This window comes from Lepus europaeus, chromosome 2, assembly GCF_033115175.1.
Source record: "Lepus europaeus isolate LE1 chromosome 2, mLepTim1.pri, whole genome shotgun sequence".
Taxonomy (NCBI): domain Eukaryota; kingdom Metazoa; phylum Chordata; class Mammalia; order Lagomorpha; family Leporidae; genus Lepus; species Lepus europaeus.
Genome location: NC_084828.1, coordinates 95,164,025 through 95,182,202, shown reverse-complemented (window position 1 = coordinate 95,182,202; position 18,178 = coordinate 95,164,025). Strand labels below are relative to the sequence as shown.

The following is an 18,178-nucleotide window of genomic DNA, read 5'->3' as shown; positions in this document are numbered from 1 at the left end:
TGTGAGACTGGTAACACTGGTGTGGGTATGCTGGCACGTTTGCTCTACAAAATCAGCAAAGAAAAATCTTGCTTCCTGGAAAGGCACTGAGTTCATACTGACAGTACAAGTCGTCTTGTAAAGAATGTCACATTGCTTTTGGCCTATTAGTTGTACAGGGTCTAAGGTGGAAACAAGTAACTGGGACTCACTGTTCTGTTTGTATAAGGCGAAGGAGGAACATGTTCGTTCAACATAAGCGATGTGAATGAAGAGATATTTTGCAATTCGATTCATCAGTGACTGGTGATTAATCAGTTGGAGTTGGAGTCCAAAAGGTAGAGGGAAGTGGTCCTGACAGCTTTGTGGGATCCATCAGGAGAATGCTGGCGTGAGCCTGTCATTCTCCCGTCAGGGCTAACTCAAGACCTCAGACCACCTTTGGAAAGTGATCATGAGGTCAGGGCTGGGATGGGATATGGATTTTCCTGTCCACCAATTGCAGCTGAATGTTAATTGCTCTCCCCAGTGCTGTGTGGTGAGAGGTTCTGAGGCCCTGTCTGCTCAGCAGGAAAGGAAATGATGCTCAGGAAATAATGTTGGTCTTGGGTGCTTGGGATTGGGGTGGCTTGTGGTGGTATTTTGGTTTCTGGCTTAGTGGAAAAACAAAACAAACACATTACACTATGGAGCAGGGCAGGAATTCCTTGGATTCCAAATATTCTATTCTGGAGAACTGAGGTCCAGGAAGTTCAAGAAGGAATGTGTTAAGAAAAAGAAAAAAAAAGATTGAGATATAAAAGTGTGGAAAAAAGAAGAGCAACTCATGTGGTCGCTAAGGAGGCGTGTGCACTGAAGGGATGGTGGTGCTGTGCAGTAGGGAGGGCGCCAGGAAAGTCCCAAACCATCACATGTATCACTTGAGGTAGGACAGGGCAATAGTTAACACAATGAGGCGTGGAAGTAGATGTCCAGTGCTTATTAAATCCTGTTAAATATGTCCTTCATTGTAGAAGAACGGATCAGCTGATTCTAAAGTTTTTAAGTATGCAAACTTCAAGCAGGCCACGCCAAGTCGTCTCAACAGAGCCAGCTTCTTCCTGCTTCTGAGCAAGAGTGCCCCACAGTCTTGCAGTCAGCTCCAAACTTTGGTGGTGACAGAGCCCCTCACAGTTGCAAAGTGGATGCAGGCTTCTCAGTCCGCGTGCTGATCAATTCTGAGAGGAACTGTTATTTGGAAGATCTGAGCTAGAAAGATATGGAAATCAGAACCAAATGTCCATCTGCAACACAAATCGAAACTCATCTTGCAGTCAGAAACAACGCTAAGTGAGTGTGGGCACTGTTGCATTTGACAGGACTGAAGAATGAGCTCTTAAATTCCCTGAGCTCTTGATTCTGCACTCTTCAGAGGCCTGTGGAGTTCTTCTCAAGGAAACAGGTATCCAGTCAAGCTCTTCTGCATCACCCCGAGGCAAGCAGTGAAGGACAAGCCAGGCTAGAGGAGGTATTTTCCCTGTTTAACCTTAACTCAGGATACTTCCTTCTCTGACACCTCTAGTCAATGCTCTTCAAAACCTGTGCTCCAGGTGGACCTTTATTCAGATCTTGGCTACACACTGAATGCCTGAAGATTCAACACTCTCTACTACCTAACATGTTCACATGGTTAATCCAGATAAGGCAGAATTAGCATGATAGCCAACGTGAGAACTTTAAAAAACAGATGGAAATTAGGAGTTAAAATGGGTGGGTTTTGTAGGCAGACCATTGCTACAAGGTAGAAGAATGCAAATAACCCTCAGGTCTTCTCTGTTGCCACTGAAGGTGAGAAAGAACTGGACACACTCAAGTGTACTGACACTTGTGTTTTCAGTTGGACCAGAACAGGATATGGAGTTGTAGCATCTCCATTCCAAGGAGTCATGAACCAGAGAGATGCCCACAATACACGTGATCTGTATGGATGGAAAATGTGACCTCCCAAGGTGCTTTCCAGCCTTATGATCCTCACGTGGTACAGGTCTCCTCTGGAATTTCTTTAGTCTTGTTATGGATGACAACACAGCTAGGTGTTTTATATCACATATTTATGCCATGTACATAATATAAATGTATATTAATATATGTTAGCATATATATGTATTCTTTTTTGACTCTTCCTGCTACTCCCAACTAGGAGAGAAAACATTGGTTTTGTGGCCTTTGGCAGGAAGGAGATCAAAAACTATACTCTTAATTCTCACAACCAATCCAGGAGCTCCATGCGGAAACTCTCTGGGTCTCTCCCCTTCAGGGTGTTAAATAATTCTCTTTTGCTTCCAGTGTAGTCCCATGATTTTATTCTTAGGAAACTTGGGAAAGTATACAGCTTTTGAACTACTTGTCCATCCACTCAGTCATCTGCCCGCTTAGGAGCTTTCATGGTCAAGTCAAAATCACAATGTGTTCACTGGGCTTCAGGGCGGGACACACATCCTCAGATGATTGTTGCTGGACACAGAAAATTAGGGATTACAGCTCAGATGAATACCAGGGAGCTTCCCAATGGCAGTTCCATTTTCATTCCTTCATTAAAATCATGAAATCCATTGTAATTCATGGTTAGCAATAAACACAATCATTGTGTTACATCATAAAACACACCTTCTGATCTACAGAAAATGAGAATGATAATATAAAATAACAATAATAATGTCATAACTTAAGATCATTCATGTAGTCCAGCTACAGAATTTATACAAAATGGAATAATTTAATGCAAACAATACTGTCCTCTGTATAAGTTACACATTTTCCTTCATCCTACCTAGATGCTATAAATTATAGACACTACATTTTAAATCAATGTCTCAACATAAAGTGTAAACAAATGGAGGGATCAGACAAGCGAAAGGAACTGCTCTCAACTCCCTCCTGCCTTTCCTTTTTGGCTGATGCGGTCAGTGGAACCCGGAGGAGGGGCAACATGTTCCCTGCACGGGAAATGCTTTAATACCTGAATGTGCAAGTCTCCCCTAACTTCCAGCATGATGTGCTGTCAGCGCTTCCAGAGTCTACAGAGGTCGTTTGACAGTGACCTGTCTGGCAGACAGAGACAGCAACGAGGTCCACGTGGGCTTGTACACAGAATTCTAGTTAAAATTTTCCTTTAAGCCAAGGTGCTGTGGAGTACCTTGGGATGCTTTTCTGAGTCTGTGACCCTGGAGACAGGTAGGACCTCCTCGTGCTTGGGACAATGTAAAGTCTTTCCAGTCCCTGCTTGGCATCAGTTGTTCTTCCCACAAATTCCCAAATCCAGTTATCCAAAAACGGTTTTGATTCAGAGTGAAGTAAAATGTATTTTGCAAGTAGTATTTAACACAAACGCTATTGTGCTGGGAAAGGGTTTGGTTGCTTTTCTAAGCTGCCTAGCTTGCCTGTCTTCTGACAGTGGTAGTCAGTCACCAAAGCTTCAGGACAGAATGAGTTATTGAATAAAAACAAAGGAGGGTTTGGGCTTGGACACAGACGGACATCCTAGCTGCCTTCAAAGGCTGTTCTGCTGCTTGAATCAAGATGACTCCAGCAGACAGCACCGAGCCCTCCTGAGGATATATTTTTACAAATTCTACAGTTGCTTTTCTAACACTGTTGCAAATGTTCTTTTTCCCTATCCTTTTCTCCTCAGAACCCCCCAACCCTTTTTCCTAAAGGAAGTGGAAAGGACATAAGCTACAAGAAAGTGGCACGTGAATCTAAAAGATCAACACATTGGTCAAGATAACACATTGGTCAAGGTAGTGACAGTGACAGCATTAACAAGGGGAGTATTTGCCAAGGACTATCTGCAAGCCTCACTACCAAATGCTGCTTATAAACCTGAAAATGAAATCAGCTTCCGCATGCAGTTTGTTTCCGCCCACAGGAAGCACACGCCCTCAAAGACCACGGGTGCTAGCATCTGTTCACCCAACTTCTCTAGATCAGGTCCATCCTCCACCTGGACAAGCTGGGTGGACTGAATGTGCTCTGTTCACAAGTGACCTGCCTTTCGTTTGTCCTTCACAAGCTACAATGTTCAGTATGTCTTGCTCTGGCTCTTCTGCCATCACTTATGGCCAAGGAACTGGTCCCCTGTTGCAGCAGCAATAGTACCTCCCAGCCCCACAAATTCCAAATGATGTTGTTCCTAAATTCCACTGCTTTCCATTTTTTTTTTCAAGAAATTATTGTGTCTCTCTACATATCATATATAGTTCACTCTTTACAGTATAAAGTGTTAAAATGTCAAAAATAAATATCAATGTTACAGTAGCTAGAATATTCAATAAAATAGATCCCTGCCATTCTTGATTGAAATGTTCAGTGAGACTTAATTTCACTTGGGTATTTTTCTCCAGAGATTTGCGAAGTCTCATGTTCCTGTTATTGCAGCTCGTTTCTAGGGGTAGTGAAGACGGGGCAGCTCCCTTCCCAGGCAAAAAGCGGGGAGAGGGTGAGCGGAGTCTGGGGGTGGGGCGCGCGGGGGCTTCAGGACCGGCTTCTTCTTTACCAGGTGGCGGAGCTGTAGGGTTTGTTGGTCCTCACCGTGGCATCGGAGCACTCCCCGTCTGAAGAGTCACAGTCCGATTCTTCAAACTGCATCGGGTTCTGCAGAGCCAAGACAAAACAGGGTCACTCCGTGGGCACGGGCCGCGCGCCTCGCCCGCGACGGGCAGGGGCTGCGGGGAAAACGCGACCCGGTGCGGTGCTTGTGGGAGGCGCGGGGCGGCCCGACGCCTCTTTCCTCGGGTTTACGGTGCTGGGGCCCCGCTGCGAGGGCTCTGTGTCTGGTAATTCACTTCACCCTCGCAGGAACCTGGGAGACCGGGGCTGTCACCGCCCCCGTGCCTGCCCGGGGACGGCCACACGTCGGGGCGGGGTCGGATGCCGCCTACAGGCGCTGCTAGCCCGCCTGTCCTGAACGTCCGCCCTCGCGTGCCTCACCAGCAGTGGGGCCGGGAGCCGGGAGGCTGACATCAGCCCGGGAAGTGTTGGCCTGCGGCCGAGGCCGCCCTCCCCCCGCGAGGACACGGCCCGGGGAGCGCCCACCTCGTAGCCCCGGTCGTCGGCACACAGCTTGCCCAGGGACATCTGCGTCTTCACGCGGCGCACGGCGCACTCCTTGTCCGAGAGGCCGTCCGAGTGTGAGGACATGTCGATGGGGATCTCGGGCGTCTGGGACAGCAGCTCGTCCAGCTGCTCGGCCAGGCGGCCCTCGAGCCTGCCGGCCGGCTCCTCAGCGCTGTTCGAGTGGTCACTGGTGTTTCCTTCCTCTCCGTCAGACACGGAGAAATTCTCGGAGCTGAAGGTGGAGTACGACTGGCAGCTGCTGATGCAGCGGTGGGGCCTGGAGGCGCGGGGGGGCAGAGGCGCTTAATGATGGGCCGCTGCCTTCCTGTCTGAAACCCCCACCCCCACCCGGGCCCCGGACCCCCACCCCCACCCAGACCCTGGACCCCCACCCCCACCCGGACCCCGGACCTCCGCACAGGAAAACCTAGTTTTCAAGCAGCGCGGAGGGGCTGTGGGCCCACCGCTGCCCGCACTGATGACTAGGGTGTCTGTGTCTGTGTTCCAAGACAGCGCTTGCCACAGGTGAAATTTAATGAAGCCGTCAGAGTGTGGTCCTAATCAAATAGGTGGCTTTATAAGAAGATGTCTGGGCCGGTTAAGCTGCCACCTGCCGCACCCATGTTTTGTGTCTGAGCCAAGGCTCACCGCCCAGCTGCTCTGCTTCAGATCCAGCTCCCTGCTAATGCACCTGGGAAAGCAGCAGGGGATGGCCCAGGTCCTGGGGGCCCTGCCACCCACCTGGGAGACCCCGGTGGAGTTCCTGGCTTCATCTTGGCTCACCCTGGCGGTTCGGCCATTTGGGAAGTGAACCAGTGGATGGAAGACATTCTCTCTCTTTCTGAAACTCTGACTTTCAAAATAAGTAAGTAAATCTTAAGGGACAAAAAGAGGAAGAAGAGTTCTGTCTCTCCGTCTTTCACTTGCATGCATGGAGGGAAGGCCATGTGAGGACACGGAGGGAAAGTGGCCATCAGCAAACCGGGAAGAGCCAACCGAATCTGCTGGCGTCTTGATCTGGGGATTCCCAATCTCCAGAACCACAAGACGTCTGTTGTTTGGGCCACCCAGTCCGTGGTAAAGCCTGCAGTGACTAACTGCAGCACACCCCAGAGCTGATGCCTATCACTGGTCTTTGAAAAAACCCAGCTTGTCTAATCACACTGTGTCCATGTATGCACAGGGCCGAGATGTTTGTGTGAAATTAGGTTTCTTATTCAGACAGTCATAGATTCTCACAGTGAGAGATTTTGAGATTCTCTGATCTAATTTCCCAAATGAGAAAACTGGAGCCAGAGAAGGGACGTGGCTTGTTCGAAGCCGCCCTGTCAGAGAAGGCAGGGGCCGGGCCTACTCATATCCTGATCAGGGTCCTTCTCTGGCCCCCAGTCCGCCGCAGCTACACTTCCTACTGCCCAGTGTGCACGGAGTGTGGCCACCCTGGAAGGCCAAGTGCCTTTTTAACCGCTGCAATGAGCTGGGAAGCGGCGCTCACTGCAGCTAGCTCTGCCCAGCCGTTGCTGGCACCTTCCGGTTTACACTGGGCTGTAGTCAAAGCTCCTAAGGAGAATTTCCAGAAGTTTCCCATTTTTCCCCCCATTGTTTACAGGTAGCTTAGTAAATATGAATGCTGTTAGCTTACGCTAATTTAAAACAAAATAATAAAAAGAAGACTGTTTCTTCTGCCATTGCCCTTTCTGTATTTCTTAGTACGAGCAGTTCTGCTGCCCAGGCCAGGTGGTGGGGAAGAGTGGGAAAGAAAGGCTGGCGAGAGCCCAGATAGAGGAAGCCCTGTGGGAAAGAAAAGTTGAAACTGGGCCTTACACAGGTTCTCAAGGCTGGTAATCCAGAAGGGAGAGGAGGAGAATATTATGACTTAAAAAGCAAAATCATGAAGTAAAAACATAAATGGAATTTACATCAGCCACCCAAAACTACCAAAAGTTTGAGTCCCTTGAGTGTTTCGGGAATTCCTGTTTGAGGGCAGGTGCACAGACCCTCCCGGGAGATTCCTACAGCCATACACTGTAAAGACAGGATGTCTATTAGCAGAACCGGCCTCCTGGGAGGGAACTACCTTTCCCACTTCTAAGAAGGGGCATCTTTCATTCTAGAAGTAAAAGGAGGTGCTCTTCCTTTAAGAATGCCAGCAAATTTATTACTGTTAGCTAAGCCAGAAGGTATCTCTTCTTAAAATTTTTTATGTATTTGTTTTTGAGAAGCAGAGAGATAGGAAGAGAGACAGAGGGAACGAGAGAGAGAGAGAGAGAAAGAGAGAGAGAGAGACACACTCTCATCCATTGTTTCATTCCCCAAGTACTTGTCATGGCTGAGCCCAGCCAAGAGCCAGGAACTTAATTCTGGTCTCCATGTGGTGGCAGGGACCCAACTACTTGAGCCATCTACTACTGTCTCCTTCCCAGAGTGGTCATTAGCAGGAAGCCATGATGAGGAGCACAGCCAGGACTAGAGCCCAGGTGCTCCAACGTGAGACATGAGCATCCCAAGCAGTATCCTAACTATGAGGCCAAACACTTAACCCTGGAGGCTATTTCTAAGGCTGGGTTAAAGGAGGACTCAACACTCAACTAATGTAACCACACTTAGGTTTGCATAAAATCCAAGGCATGGGGAATGCTGTGAATTGAACTGTGTCTGCCCCTCCACCCCTGCGTTTCCTATGTTGAGGCCCTAACTCCCAGTGTCATTGTATGTGGAGATAGGTCTTTAGGAGGTAGTTAAGGTTAAATGAAGTTATCAGGGTGGGACCTTAATCTGGTAAGGCTGGGACCTTACCAATAAGAGAACCCCCTGACTGCCCACCATGTGAGGGCCCAGTGAGAAGGTGGCTGTGTACAAGTCAGGCAGAGCCCTCACCAGGATCTGTATTATCTGCAACCTTGATCTTGGACTTACCAGTCTTCGGAACTGTGAAAGAGTAACTTCTGTGTCAGCTACCCATTTTTTTTTTTTAAATAGCAGCCTGAATAGGCTAACACAGGGAAGTGCAGTAAGATAGATAAAATTACTGATAAACATCATGGCTATTGTTTACACAGGGCCCTCTTCATTTTCAATTGAACCTGTGCTCATGCTCCTCATCTTGAAGTTCCTATGAAGTGCATTTTGATGAACAAGGCTCTGCTGTGCATAACCGACTGCCAGAGTGCGGCAGTGGAGAAACGTGGACTCAGGGGCCTGGCAGAGGGACCTGTGATTGAACAGGTGTAGCCAACCCAGTTCCATCATTTCACTGAAAGCCATCGTGTGTTTGTTGGTTTTACCTCTGTCTTCGTGGAAATTCGACTTCACTATCTACTTCCCCTTCTTCTTCTGAGGAGTCATCCCCACTCTGAGGAGAACAAGGAGAAAAGAGTTTATTTAAACATTGTTCCCTCTCATCCCTGTCCCCCAGTACCTGTTAAAAATTTAATTAGCATCAAAAGGCACTTGGCAGTAGCTTGATGTGTGTCACCTTTAGTCATACATATCCTTATTTACTCATTTAGCAACTTTTCCTGGTTGTTCATTATGGCAGGCCATGGGAGACATACAGAACTCTGTGAGACTTTATCTGAGCCCTCGGGGAGACAAATATTCCATGACAGGGTGTGATGGAGAGGGAAGCTGGACAGGAGGTCTTGGGGGAAGTCTCATTGCTACTGGTGGTCCCAGCTCTGTCTTAGAAATTCCACCAAGAAGTGATCTTTCAGTTCTTCAAAGCCCAGCAACTCCCCTGTTACATACTTCTTCACTAATGTTATAGTGATACTAAGATATATATTCTTTGAGGGTCAGACCATGCCTTGTATTTGTATTGTATTCCTCATGCCACCATGAATACAATACTGCACACACAAGAGATGCTTATCCGCACAAATACATATATACACACATATATGTGTATATATATAAAGAGTTATTATTTGCCATTTTTAAAAAAGGGGTGCCTACTGCAGTTTTGCTGAGTCAGCATGTTGGCAGGGATGAGGGAGCTCTGGCTCAGACATATGAGGTGTCACGATAGGTCCTTGGTTGGTCTGGAAGGCTGAGTAAGTGTCCCAACCAAGAAGATGACATATTTTACAAAGATCACACAACAAGGACATGGGGAGAGCAGCTTCATGTGACAGCAACTGTTCTCCTAACCGCAGTACCACGATGTGCTGGCGTACCCAATTTCTTGTGCAGTGGATAACTGGGTCCAAGTAACTCTACTGAGGGTGGGGATAATTTACCTATCTAAAAATCAGTTCTAAAACATCATGACTCTTACTCATTTGTATTCTGATATGCTTTTTTGAACGGGAAAGATACAAGATGGAGTTACCCTGTCTGCTGACATGAGTGTCATCCTAGAATACCCAAGGGAGTGTATCTTGATAAAGGGAAGCTGAGCTGCAATGGGGGAGAGCAGTCCTAATGAGGCCGAGGCTGGGGCCTGTAGACCCACAGATGGCACTGAAGTGGCATCAGGATGGTTCAAAGATCCATGTTCCTTGGGACAGTCTGGGGAATGGGTAACTGATAAAGGGTGTGGGGTTTCTTTTTGGTGTGATGAAAATGTTTTAGGCCGGCGCTGCGGCTCAATAGGCTAATCCTCCGCCTGTGGAGCCGGCACCCCGGGTTCTAGTCCCGGTTGGGGCGCCGGATTCTGTCCTGGTTGCCCCTCTTCCAAGCCAGCTCTCTGCTATGGCCCGGGAGTGCAGAGGAGGATGGCCCAAGTGCTTGGGCCCTGCACCCGCATGGGAGACCAGGAGAAGCACCTGCCTCCTAGCTTCGGATCAGCGCGATGCACCCGCAGCAGCGCACCGGCCGCGGCGGCCATTGGAGGGGTGAACCAATGGCAAAAGGAAGACCTTTCTCTCTGTCTCTCTCTCTCTCGCTATCCACTCTGTCAAAAAAAAAAAAAAAGTTTTAAAATTGGTTGTGATGGCTGCACAACACTGGGGATAAAAGCATTGAATTATATACTTTAAATGGAAGGACTTGATGGTATGCCTATTATATCCTAATGTCGTAACCAAAAAACACACATTACTGGCCATAGTGGTAGGGGAGGTAGAGAATCAATCAGCCCAAATCAGCTGCAATCACTTGAAACACAATGTAACCTCCGGGGATGCTCAGGCAATAGCAGCAGCATCTACAGAGGAAGAAATACAATTCTGAGGCAACGACCTTCAGCTTCAACTTCATTTTTACCAAATGCCTAGTTTACCAAAAAGATAAGCATTGACATTCTAGATCCTTTCACGCTTTCGACTTAGTTGCAGATGAATAACACTAATGAGATGAATCAAGGCTTAGAATCCAGTGGGTGTGCCGGTGCCGCGGCTCAATAGGCTAATCCTCCACCTTGCGGCGCCGGCACACCGGGTTCTAGTCCCGGTTGGGGCACCGATCCTGTCCCGGTTGCCCCTCTTCCAGGTCAGCTCTCTGCTGTGGCCAGGGAGTGCAGTGGAGGATGGCCCAAGTTCTTGGGCCCTGCACCCCACGGGAGACCAGGAGAAGCACCTGGCTCCTGGCTTTGGATCAGCGCGGTGCGCCGGCCGCAGCGTGCCTACCGCGGTGGCCATTGGAGGTTGAACCAACGGCAAAAGGAAGACCTTTCTCTCTGTCTCTCTCTCTACTGTCCACTCTGCCTGTCAAAAAAAAAAAAAAGAATCCAGTGGGTGTTTACCATGTTCTAAGCAGTTTTCACCCATAATCTTATTTTCTGACTCATTAGCAAATGAACACACATTTTTGGAAGGCTGTTGCGGGTCAGGCCTGTTCTAAATGCTTTATATGTATTTGCTCATTTAATCTTCATAACAACCAATGAGGCAGAGTCCACTTACAGGCCCATTTTATGGACAAGGAAATCAAGATTCATAAGGGTACTACTTGTAAATCTTTTAAAAATTTTTTTAAAAAAGGGGGCTGGCACTATGGCACAGTGGGTTAAGCTGCCATCTGCAGTACCAGCATCCCATATCACTGGTCCAAATCCTGGCTGTTGCACTTCCGATCCAGCTCCTACTAATGCTCCTGGGAAAGCAGTGGAATATGGCGCAAGTGCTTGGGCCCCTGCCAACATGTGGGAGACCTGGAAGGAGCTCCTGGTTTCAGATCGGCCCAGCTCTGCATTGGATGGCAGATCTCTCTGTCTCTACATGTGCTAGGTGGAAGAACCTGACTTTGCACTAAGATCTGCCTGACTCCTACACTGGTGGACTGCCTCCCATCTACGAGGTGCCAGGCAGCCAGTGCATGAGGTCGTGATGCTTATTAATAAAGACATCTTTATTAATTTTTATTTTTTATTCATCTTTTTATTTATCTTTTAATTTTTATTCATCTTTATGAAACTTGTTGGGTCATGATGCTTATTAATAAAGGCCATGTTTCCCAAAGTATAACATGCAGAAAGTAAATTCTGTGGGGGGACTTACTAGATGTTATTTTAAAAAGCTGCACAAATAGGCGAGGGAAATGTAGGATTAAACAAGGTGACCACAGGGTTTCTCAAAGCCTGTGATTTGTTCCTGTGTGCTAGGAACCTCCAAGAGGGGACAGAGAACACTGCTTCTCCAACGTGTTTTATAACGGGATTCTTCCTTCCTGCAACACTCCTCAGGACCAGGGTTCTAGGGTAACGGTTGCCAAGCTGTGTTGATCACACATCCCCAAAGTACAGCTATCTGGCTATAAAGTAATATACATTTCAATCATTTCCCTGGTTCTGCAGTTCTCAAAGAGTATTCCCTGGTCCCTCCCTTAAGCAATGTGGAAAGCAAGTATTTAAAAGAGACTTCTATTTATATTATTATCTCATCCGTTTATAAAACATGTCCTTTGTATGTCTCTTTTGTAACGTGCATAAAATGACAGGCTCTGGTATTCTCTGAAGGCGTGACACAGATTACCCTTGTCATGATACCTTACCTTCTGCAGGGGCCTTGTTTTTCGAGGTAGCACTGGGGGGGTCATGTGATGAGGGGTGCCAAGTGATGAGGCAGACCCACAGCCATCAAATTCATTTTCTTCCCTTTTCTCAGGACCCTGGGCATTTTCCAAGAGGGGATTATGTGCTGGTGACTTGGAAAGGTTGGGGCTCCTCCCCACTGGCTCAGCGGTGGGTGTGTCTAAGGACCCACACTGTTCAGGCCTGCATTGGAGGTAAGGGTCATGTGGGTCAGCCTGACAGCAGCCCCAGGGGCCAGGCTGGCCCTGGTCCGGCTCAGAGCTTCTCCAGCAGTCTGCTGCCATGGCTGTGGAGATGAGGTCAGGGCTGGAGCCTGGCATCTGCCTTTGAGCATGGTTGCTGAGCGGGCTCCGCAGGGCTGCTGCTGGGCCGAAATACCTCAGGTTGTTGGTGCAGGTTGCCATGTCCTGTCCGTGCATATTGAGTCTGGGGTGGGGACTATGAGACAAGGCAGCAGGGGGTTGCTGGTATTGCTGCTGCAGAGGAGTATGGTGATGGACAGATGGGTGCTGGGACTCATCCTGCGGCAGGGAGGAGGTGGGATGGGGGGAATTCTCCTGGGCTGGCTGGGTTTTCAAGATGGCTGCAAAGTCACTGTGGCTGCCTCGGCTGTTCCCGCGGCGGTGTCGTGGTTTGCTCCGATATCGGCTCTTGCTGCTTGAGGTGGACATTTTGGGACTTCCGGACAAGGGGGATGCGGTAGGAGCTACTTCAGCACTGGGGATACCTTCAGATCTCAACAGATCTGGCCTGGAGAAAGAACAGGTTTAGTATTATACACATTCAAGTTTGAAGAAATGTATTCCAAGCCTTAAAATACATACACCCCTTGATTGCGCAGTCACAATTACAGGGATTTATCCAGTGAAGGTAATAGATGTGCACAAAGATATACATTTGATGATGTTATCTTATGTTATTGCTTAAAATAGCGAGATGGTGGAAACAACCTAAATATCCACTAATGGGAGATTTCCTTTATATCTTTTGTTTTTTATTCTGTGCCTCCCTCCCTCCCTACAGGGTAGAATTAAAAATCTTTATCTTTTTTTTAATCTTTATTTTTCTTTATTTTTAAAGATCTTATTATTTATTCAAAAGAGTGACAGAAAAGGAGACATACACAGAGAGAGAGAGAGAGAGAGAGAGAGAGATCTTCCATCTGCTGGTTTACTCCCCAAATGCCTGCAACAGCTAGGGCTATGTCAAAGCCAGGAGCCACGAACTCCATCTGGGTATCCCACATGAGTGGCAGAGGCCCAAGCACTTGGGCCATCTTCTGCTGCCCTCCCAAGCACATTAGCAGGGAGCTGGATTCCAGGACAAGAAGCTGGTATTCGAACTGCCACCCCAATAAGGGATACCAGTGTCACAGACCATGGCCCAACTTACTGTGCTACAGCACTGGCCCCTCTATAGCTAGCTTCCTTTCTTCCTTCCTTTTTTTTTTTTTAAGATTTATTTGTTTATTTATTTGAAAGTCAGAGTTACACAGAGAGAGAAGGAGAGGCAGAGAGAGAGAGAGAGAGAGAGAGAGAGAGAGGTCTTCTATCTGTTGGTTCACTCCCCAATTGGCCTCAATGGCCAGAGCTGTACCAATCCGAAGCCAGGAGCCAGGAGCTTCTTTCGGGTCTCCCATGCGGGTACAGGGACCCAAGGACTTGGGCCATCTTCTACTATTTTCCCAGGCCATAGCAGAGAGCTAGATAGGAAGAGGAGCAGCTGGGACTCAAACCGGCGCCCATATGGGATGTTGGCACTGCAGGCAGCAGCTTTACCTGCTATGCCACAGTGCCAGCTCCTCTTGTTTTTTTTTTTTTTTTTTTTTTTAAGATTTATTTATTTATTTAAAAGGCAGAGTTAAAGAGAGGGGGAGAGATGGAGAGACAGCGAGAGAGAGAGAGAGAGAGATCTTCCATTTTCTGGTTCATTCCCCAAATGGCCACAGTGGCAGAGGAGGGGTCAGGCTAACTAATACCAGGAGTCAGGAGTTTCTCCTGGTCACCCATGTGGGTAGCAGGGGCCCAAAAGTCCAGGCCATCTCCTGTTGTTTTCCCAGTGCATTAGCAGGGAGCTGGATCAGGAGTGGAGCAGCTGGGACACAAACTGGCACCACATAGGATGCTGGCACTGCAGGTGGTGGTTTAACCCTCTGCCACAGTGTTAACAGCTGTGTCACAGTGCTGGATCCCTCTTTTTTTTATGATTTATTTATTTGAAAGAATTACAGAGAGAGAGAGAGAGAGAGAGAGAGAGAGAGATAATCTTCTATCCACTGGTTCGCTCCCCAGATGGCTGCAATGGCCAGGGCTGGGCTAGGCCAAAGCCAGGAGCTTCATCCAGGTTTTCTACATAGGTGGCAATGGCCCTAGCACTTGAGCCATCCTCTGCTGTTTTCCCAGGCCATTAGCATGGAGCTGGATAGGAAGTAGAGAAGCTGGGACAAAAATCAACGACTATATGAAATGTAGGATCACAGGTGTTGGCTTAATCTGCTACACCACAACACCAGCCCCTCCACAGGCTTCTCAATCTCTTCCTCACAGTCCTAGCTGTCAGTCTGGTGCCAATATGTCAAGGTGGGGTATGGGTATTTGAGCACCTTAAGCAATGTCAGATGATGAATCTGGGAAGATCTCCAAGGGATCACAAAGTAAAGAGGTCTAGAACCAGAGAAGGAAACTTCAAGTTAATCACCTAAGAGGCTAAGTTCAGGGGTTTGGGCCTAGACATGGCCTCCCCGAGGGTCTCATTATTGTGCGTGAAGGACCGAATCAAGGAACCCCGCTCCATAAGTCTTGAAAGAAGGGAAAGGAAGGGAAGGGTCTTGGAAGGGAGGATAAAGTAGAGAGCCAAGGAGGATGCACCGGGTTGGTAAGAGAAGGCTAATGAGGAGTGACGCTGGCAATCTAGTTTGGTTGCAAAGGGAGGAGGTCCTCTTATAGCTCCATTTCCTGTTGCCCACTGGGCTAGCCACAAAGATCATATACAGGAAGAAGCCAGAAGCCTGAAGCTCAACTTGCCCACACTGGCTCCAAAGACGAGAGGCAAACAGTAAGTAGTTTCTGAGCTGATGAAGTGACTCATGGCAGAGTGCCATGGAAGTACTGCCACTTCCTTCCTGCCAGGGAGTCACCTCACCCTTCTTTGGGACCAGACAGATACAAATAAACTGGAGATTTTAGAGCTGGAGATCCAAACTTTTGTTTTGTTAACAACAGAATCCTTCTCCCAGATGGATTATTATGAAAAAAACCAAAAACCAAAAACCAGTAAATAGAACAGAATAGAAGAACTGGTTAAGGTCAGAGGGATGGTGTGTGGGGAGAGCGCCTCCCTACAGGGCTCCCTCTCCTTAACTTTCTACTCCCATGGCAGCCTCCAAGACATCTCCGTGTAAGCCCTCAGGGATCCCAGGCCTTGCTTGGGGACCACAGACACAGCCCCGCCTCCACCGTATGTCACAGAGAACCCAAAGCCCAGACAGGAAGGCTCTCCTAACTTCCAGCCTGGTCTAGTCAGTAGTCAGAGCACAAACCTGGATGTTTGTTGTGCATGAAGAGTTGTTAAGATGATTTTGATTCTGTCGGTCTGGGGTGTGGCCTTATAGCCTATGATTCTAGCAAACTCTAAGGTGAGGGAAATACTATTTAAGTAGTTGTTGCTGTAGTGTTTAGGGAATAATGACAAGAAAAAAAGTCTGTACGTGTCCAGTCCAAATGCAATATTTTTCCCCTAGGATTTTCTATCTGCATTTAGTAGAATCTGAAGATATAGAACCCATGGATATGGAAGGAGGGCCGACTGTAGTTCTCTTTTCTACTTTTGAAGGTTTATTTATTTATTTGAATGGCAGGGAGAGAGAGAAAGAGAGAGAGAGAGAGAGGGAGAGAGAGAGAGAGAGAGAGAGAGAGAGAGAGAGACCTTTCACCCACTGACTTAATTTCCAAATTCCCACAACTCTTAGGGCTGAGCGAGGCCAAAGCCAGGAGACAAAGACTCAATCTAGGGGTCGACATTGTGGCGTAGCGGGTAAAGCCGCCAGCTGCAGCACCAACATTCCATATCTGTGCCTTTTTAAGTTCTGGCTGCCCCACCTCTGATCCAGCTTCCTGCTAACAGCATGGGAAAAGCAGTGGAAGATGGCCTAAGTGCTTGGGCTCCTGCCACCCACATGGGAGACCCAGATGAAGCTCCTGGCTCTGGCCTGGCTCAGGGGAGTAAACCAGCAGATAGAAGACCTCTCTCTCTCTCTCTCTTTCTGTAACTCCAACTTTCAAATAAATAAATAGATCTTAAAAACGTGGGGCTGGCACTGTGGCATAGTGGGTAAAGCTGCTGCCTGCAGTGCCGGCATCCCATATGGATGCCTGTTTGAGTTCCAGCTGCTCCACTTCTGATCCAGCTCTCTGCTATGGCCTGGGAAAGCAACAGAAGATGGCTCAAGTCCGTGGTCTCCTGCACTCGTGTGGGAGACCCAGAAGAAGCTCCTGGCTCCTGGCTTTGGATTGGCTCAGCTCTGGCCATTGAGGCCAACTGGGGAGTGAACCAACAGATGGAAGACCTCTCTCTCTCTCTCTGCCTCTCTTTCTCTCTCTGTGTAACTCTGACTTTCAAGTAAATAAATAAATCTTTAAAAAACAAAACAAAACAAAAAAACAAAAAATAAGAATTCAATCCAGGGGGCTAGCGCCCTACCTGTGGCGCCAGCATCCCATATGGCCACTGGTTTGAGTCCTGGCTGCTCCTCTTCCAGTCCAGCTCTCTGCTGTGGCCCGGGAAAGCAGTAGAAGATGGCCCAAGTGCTTGGGCCCTGCACCCGCATGGGAGACATGGAGGAAGCACCTGGCTCCTGGCTTCAGATTGGCCCAGTTCCAGCCGTTGCGGCCATTTTGGGAGTGAACCAATGGAAGGAAGATCTTTCTCTCTGTCTCTCCCTCTCACTGTCTGTAACTCTATGTCTCAAATAAATAAATAAAATCTTAAAAAAAAATTCAATCTAGGTCTCCTACAAGGATGGCAGGGACTCAAGTACTTGAGACATCATCTGTGGCCTCTCAGGGTGTATGTTAGAAAGAAGCTGGATCGGAAATGAAGGTGGGACTCAATCCCATCCACTCCGGTATGGGAAATGGGCATCCGAAGTGGTGGCTTAACCAGCTGTGCCACAATGCCTACAGAATCTTGGTGTTACTGGCAGGTAGACTGCAGGAAGGAGCCAGTGGGTGACTCTGTCCCTCATTAGTACAACAAAATAAAAGACATATTTAGGAGTCCTCTAAGAGTTGTACCAGGTGCCATCCAAAAATACCATCTCAGGACCTGACCATAATATGGCCAGGGGCAGTAAGTAAAGGCAAAATTGGAATTAATCTAACCTCAGTGGAAGTTTATATTTATATTAGTCATGCTATGGTAGAATGGTTATCACTCTGACAGCCTTACTGTATTTTTTTTTTTAGGATGTAAATATATTTTCTTTTTTTGAAAAATATTTATCTATTTATTTGAAAGCCAGAGTTACAGAGAGATAAAGAGGGAGAGAAAGATCTTCCATCTTCTGGTTCACTCCCCAAATAGCCACAACATCCAGGGCTGGGCTAGATGGAAGCCAGGAAACTAGAATCCAGTCTCCCCGATGTGTGCAGGGGCCCAAGGACTTGGACCATCTTCCACTGCTTCCCCAGGCACCTTGGCAGAGAGCTGGATCGGAAGTGGAGGAGCCAGAACATGAACTGGTGCCCATATGGGATGCTGGCACTGCAGATGGTGGCTTAGGTGTAAACCCTAAATGTATTTTCTCATGACCTTTATTCTTATTCGTACTGTATTTAGCTTGAGTCTCACTGTTGATCCTACACTCGAAATTGAAGGACATTCCTTTCCTTTACATTAACTCAGCTAGGATAGTGCTGATTCTCTGTTATTTGGAGGAATAAAGCTATATAGAGCTTAGTAATAAATGAATGGAAGATTATTCTAAGATTAAAATAAAAGTAAATACGTCATCAAATGGGGAAAGAGCAATCTTTTAAAAACTATTTGAAAACCCATTTTTTTTTTTTTTGACAGGCAGAGTGGATAGTGAGAGAGAGACACAGAGAGAAAGGTCTTCCTTTTTGCCGTTGGTTCACC

General features: G+C 47.6%; 1 protein-coding gene across 5 annotated transcripts in view; it reads right to left on the bottom strand.

Moving 5' to 3' along the window:
* Positions 1–2,304: 2,304 nt before the first annotated feature.
* MAP3K13 (mitogen-activated protein kinase kinase kinase 13) overlaps positions 2,305–18,178 on the bottom strand; it is a 202,362-nt gene continuing 186,488 nt past the window's right edge. For all 5 annotated transcript variants that reach the window (XM_062210828.1, XM_062210836.1, XM_062210847.1 and 2 more), the window contains 4 exons: positions 12,004–12,793; positions 8,358–8,425; positions 5,053–5,350; positions 2,305–4,611 (listed from right to left, as the gene is read on the bottom strand). In XM_062210828.1, coding sequence (XP_062066812.1) covers positions 4,510–4,611; positions 5,053–5,350; positions 8,358–8,425; positions 12,004–12,793 — 1,258 coding nt within the window. In that variant the 3' untranslated portion in view covers positions 2,305–4,509. The remainder of the gene's footprint in view (positions 4,612–5,052; positions 5,351–8,357; positions 8,426–12,003; positions 12,794–18,178) is intronic.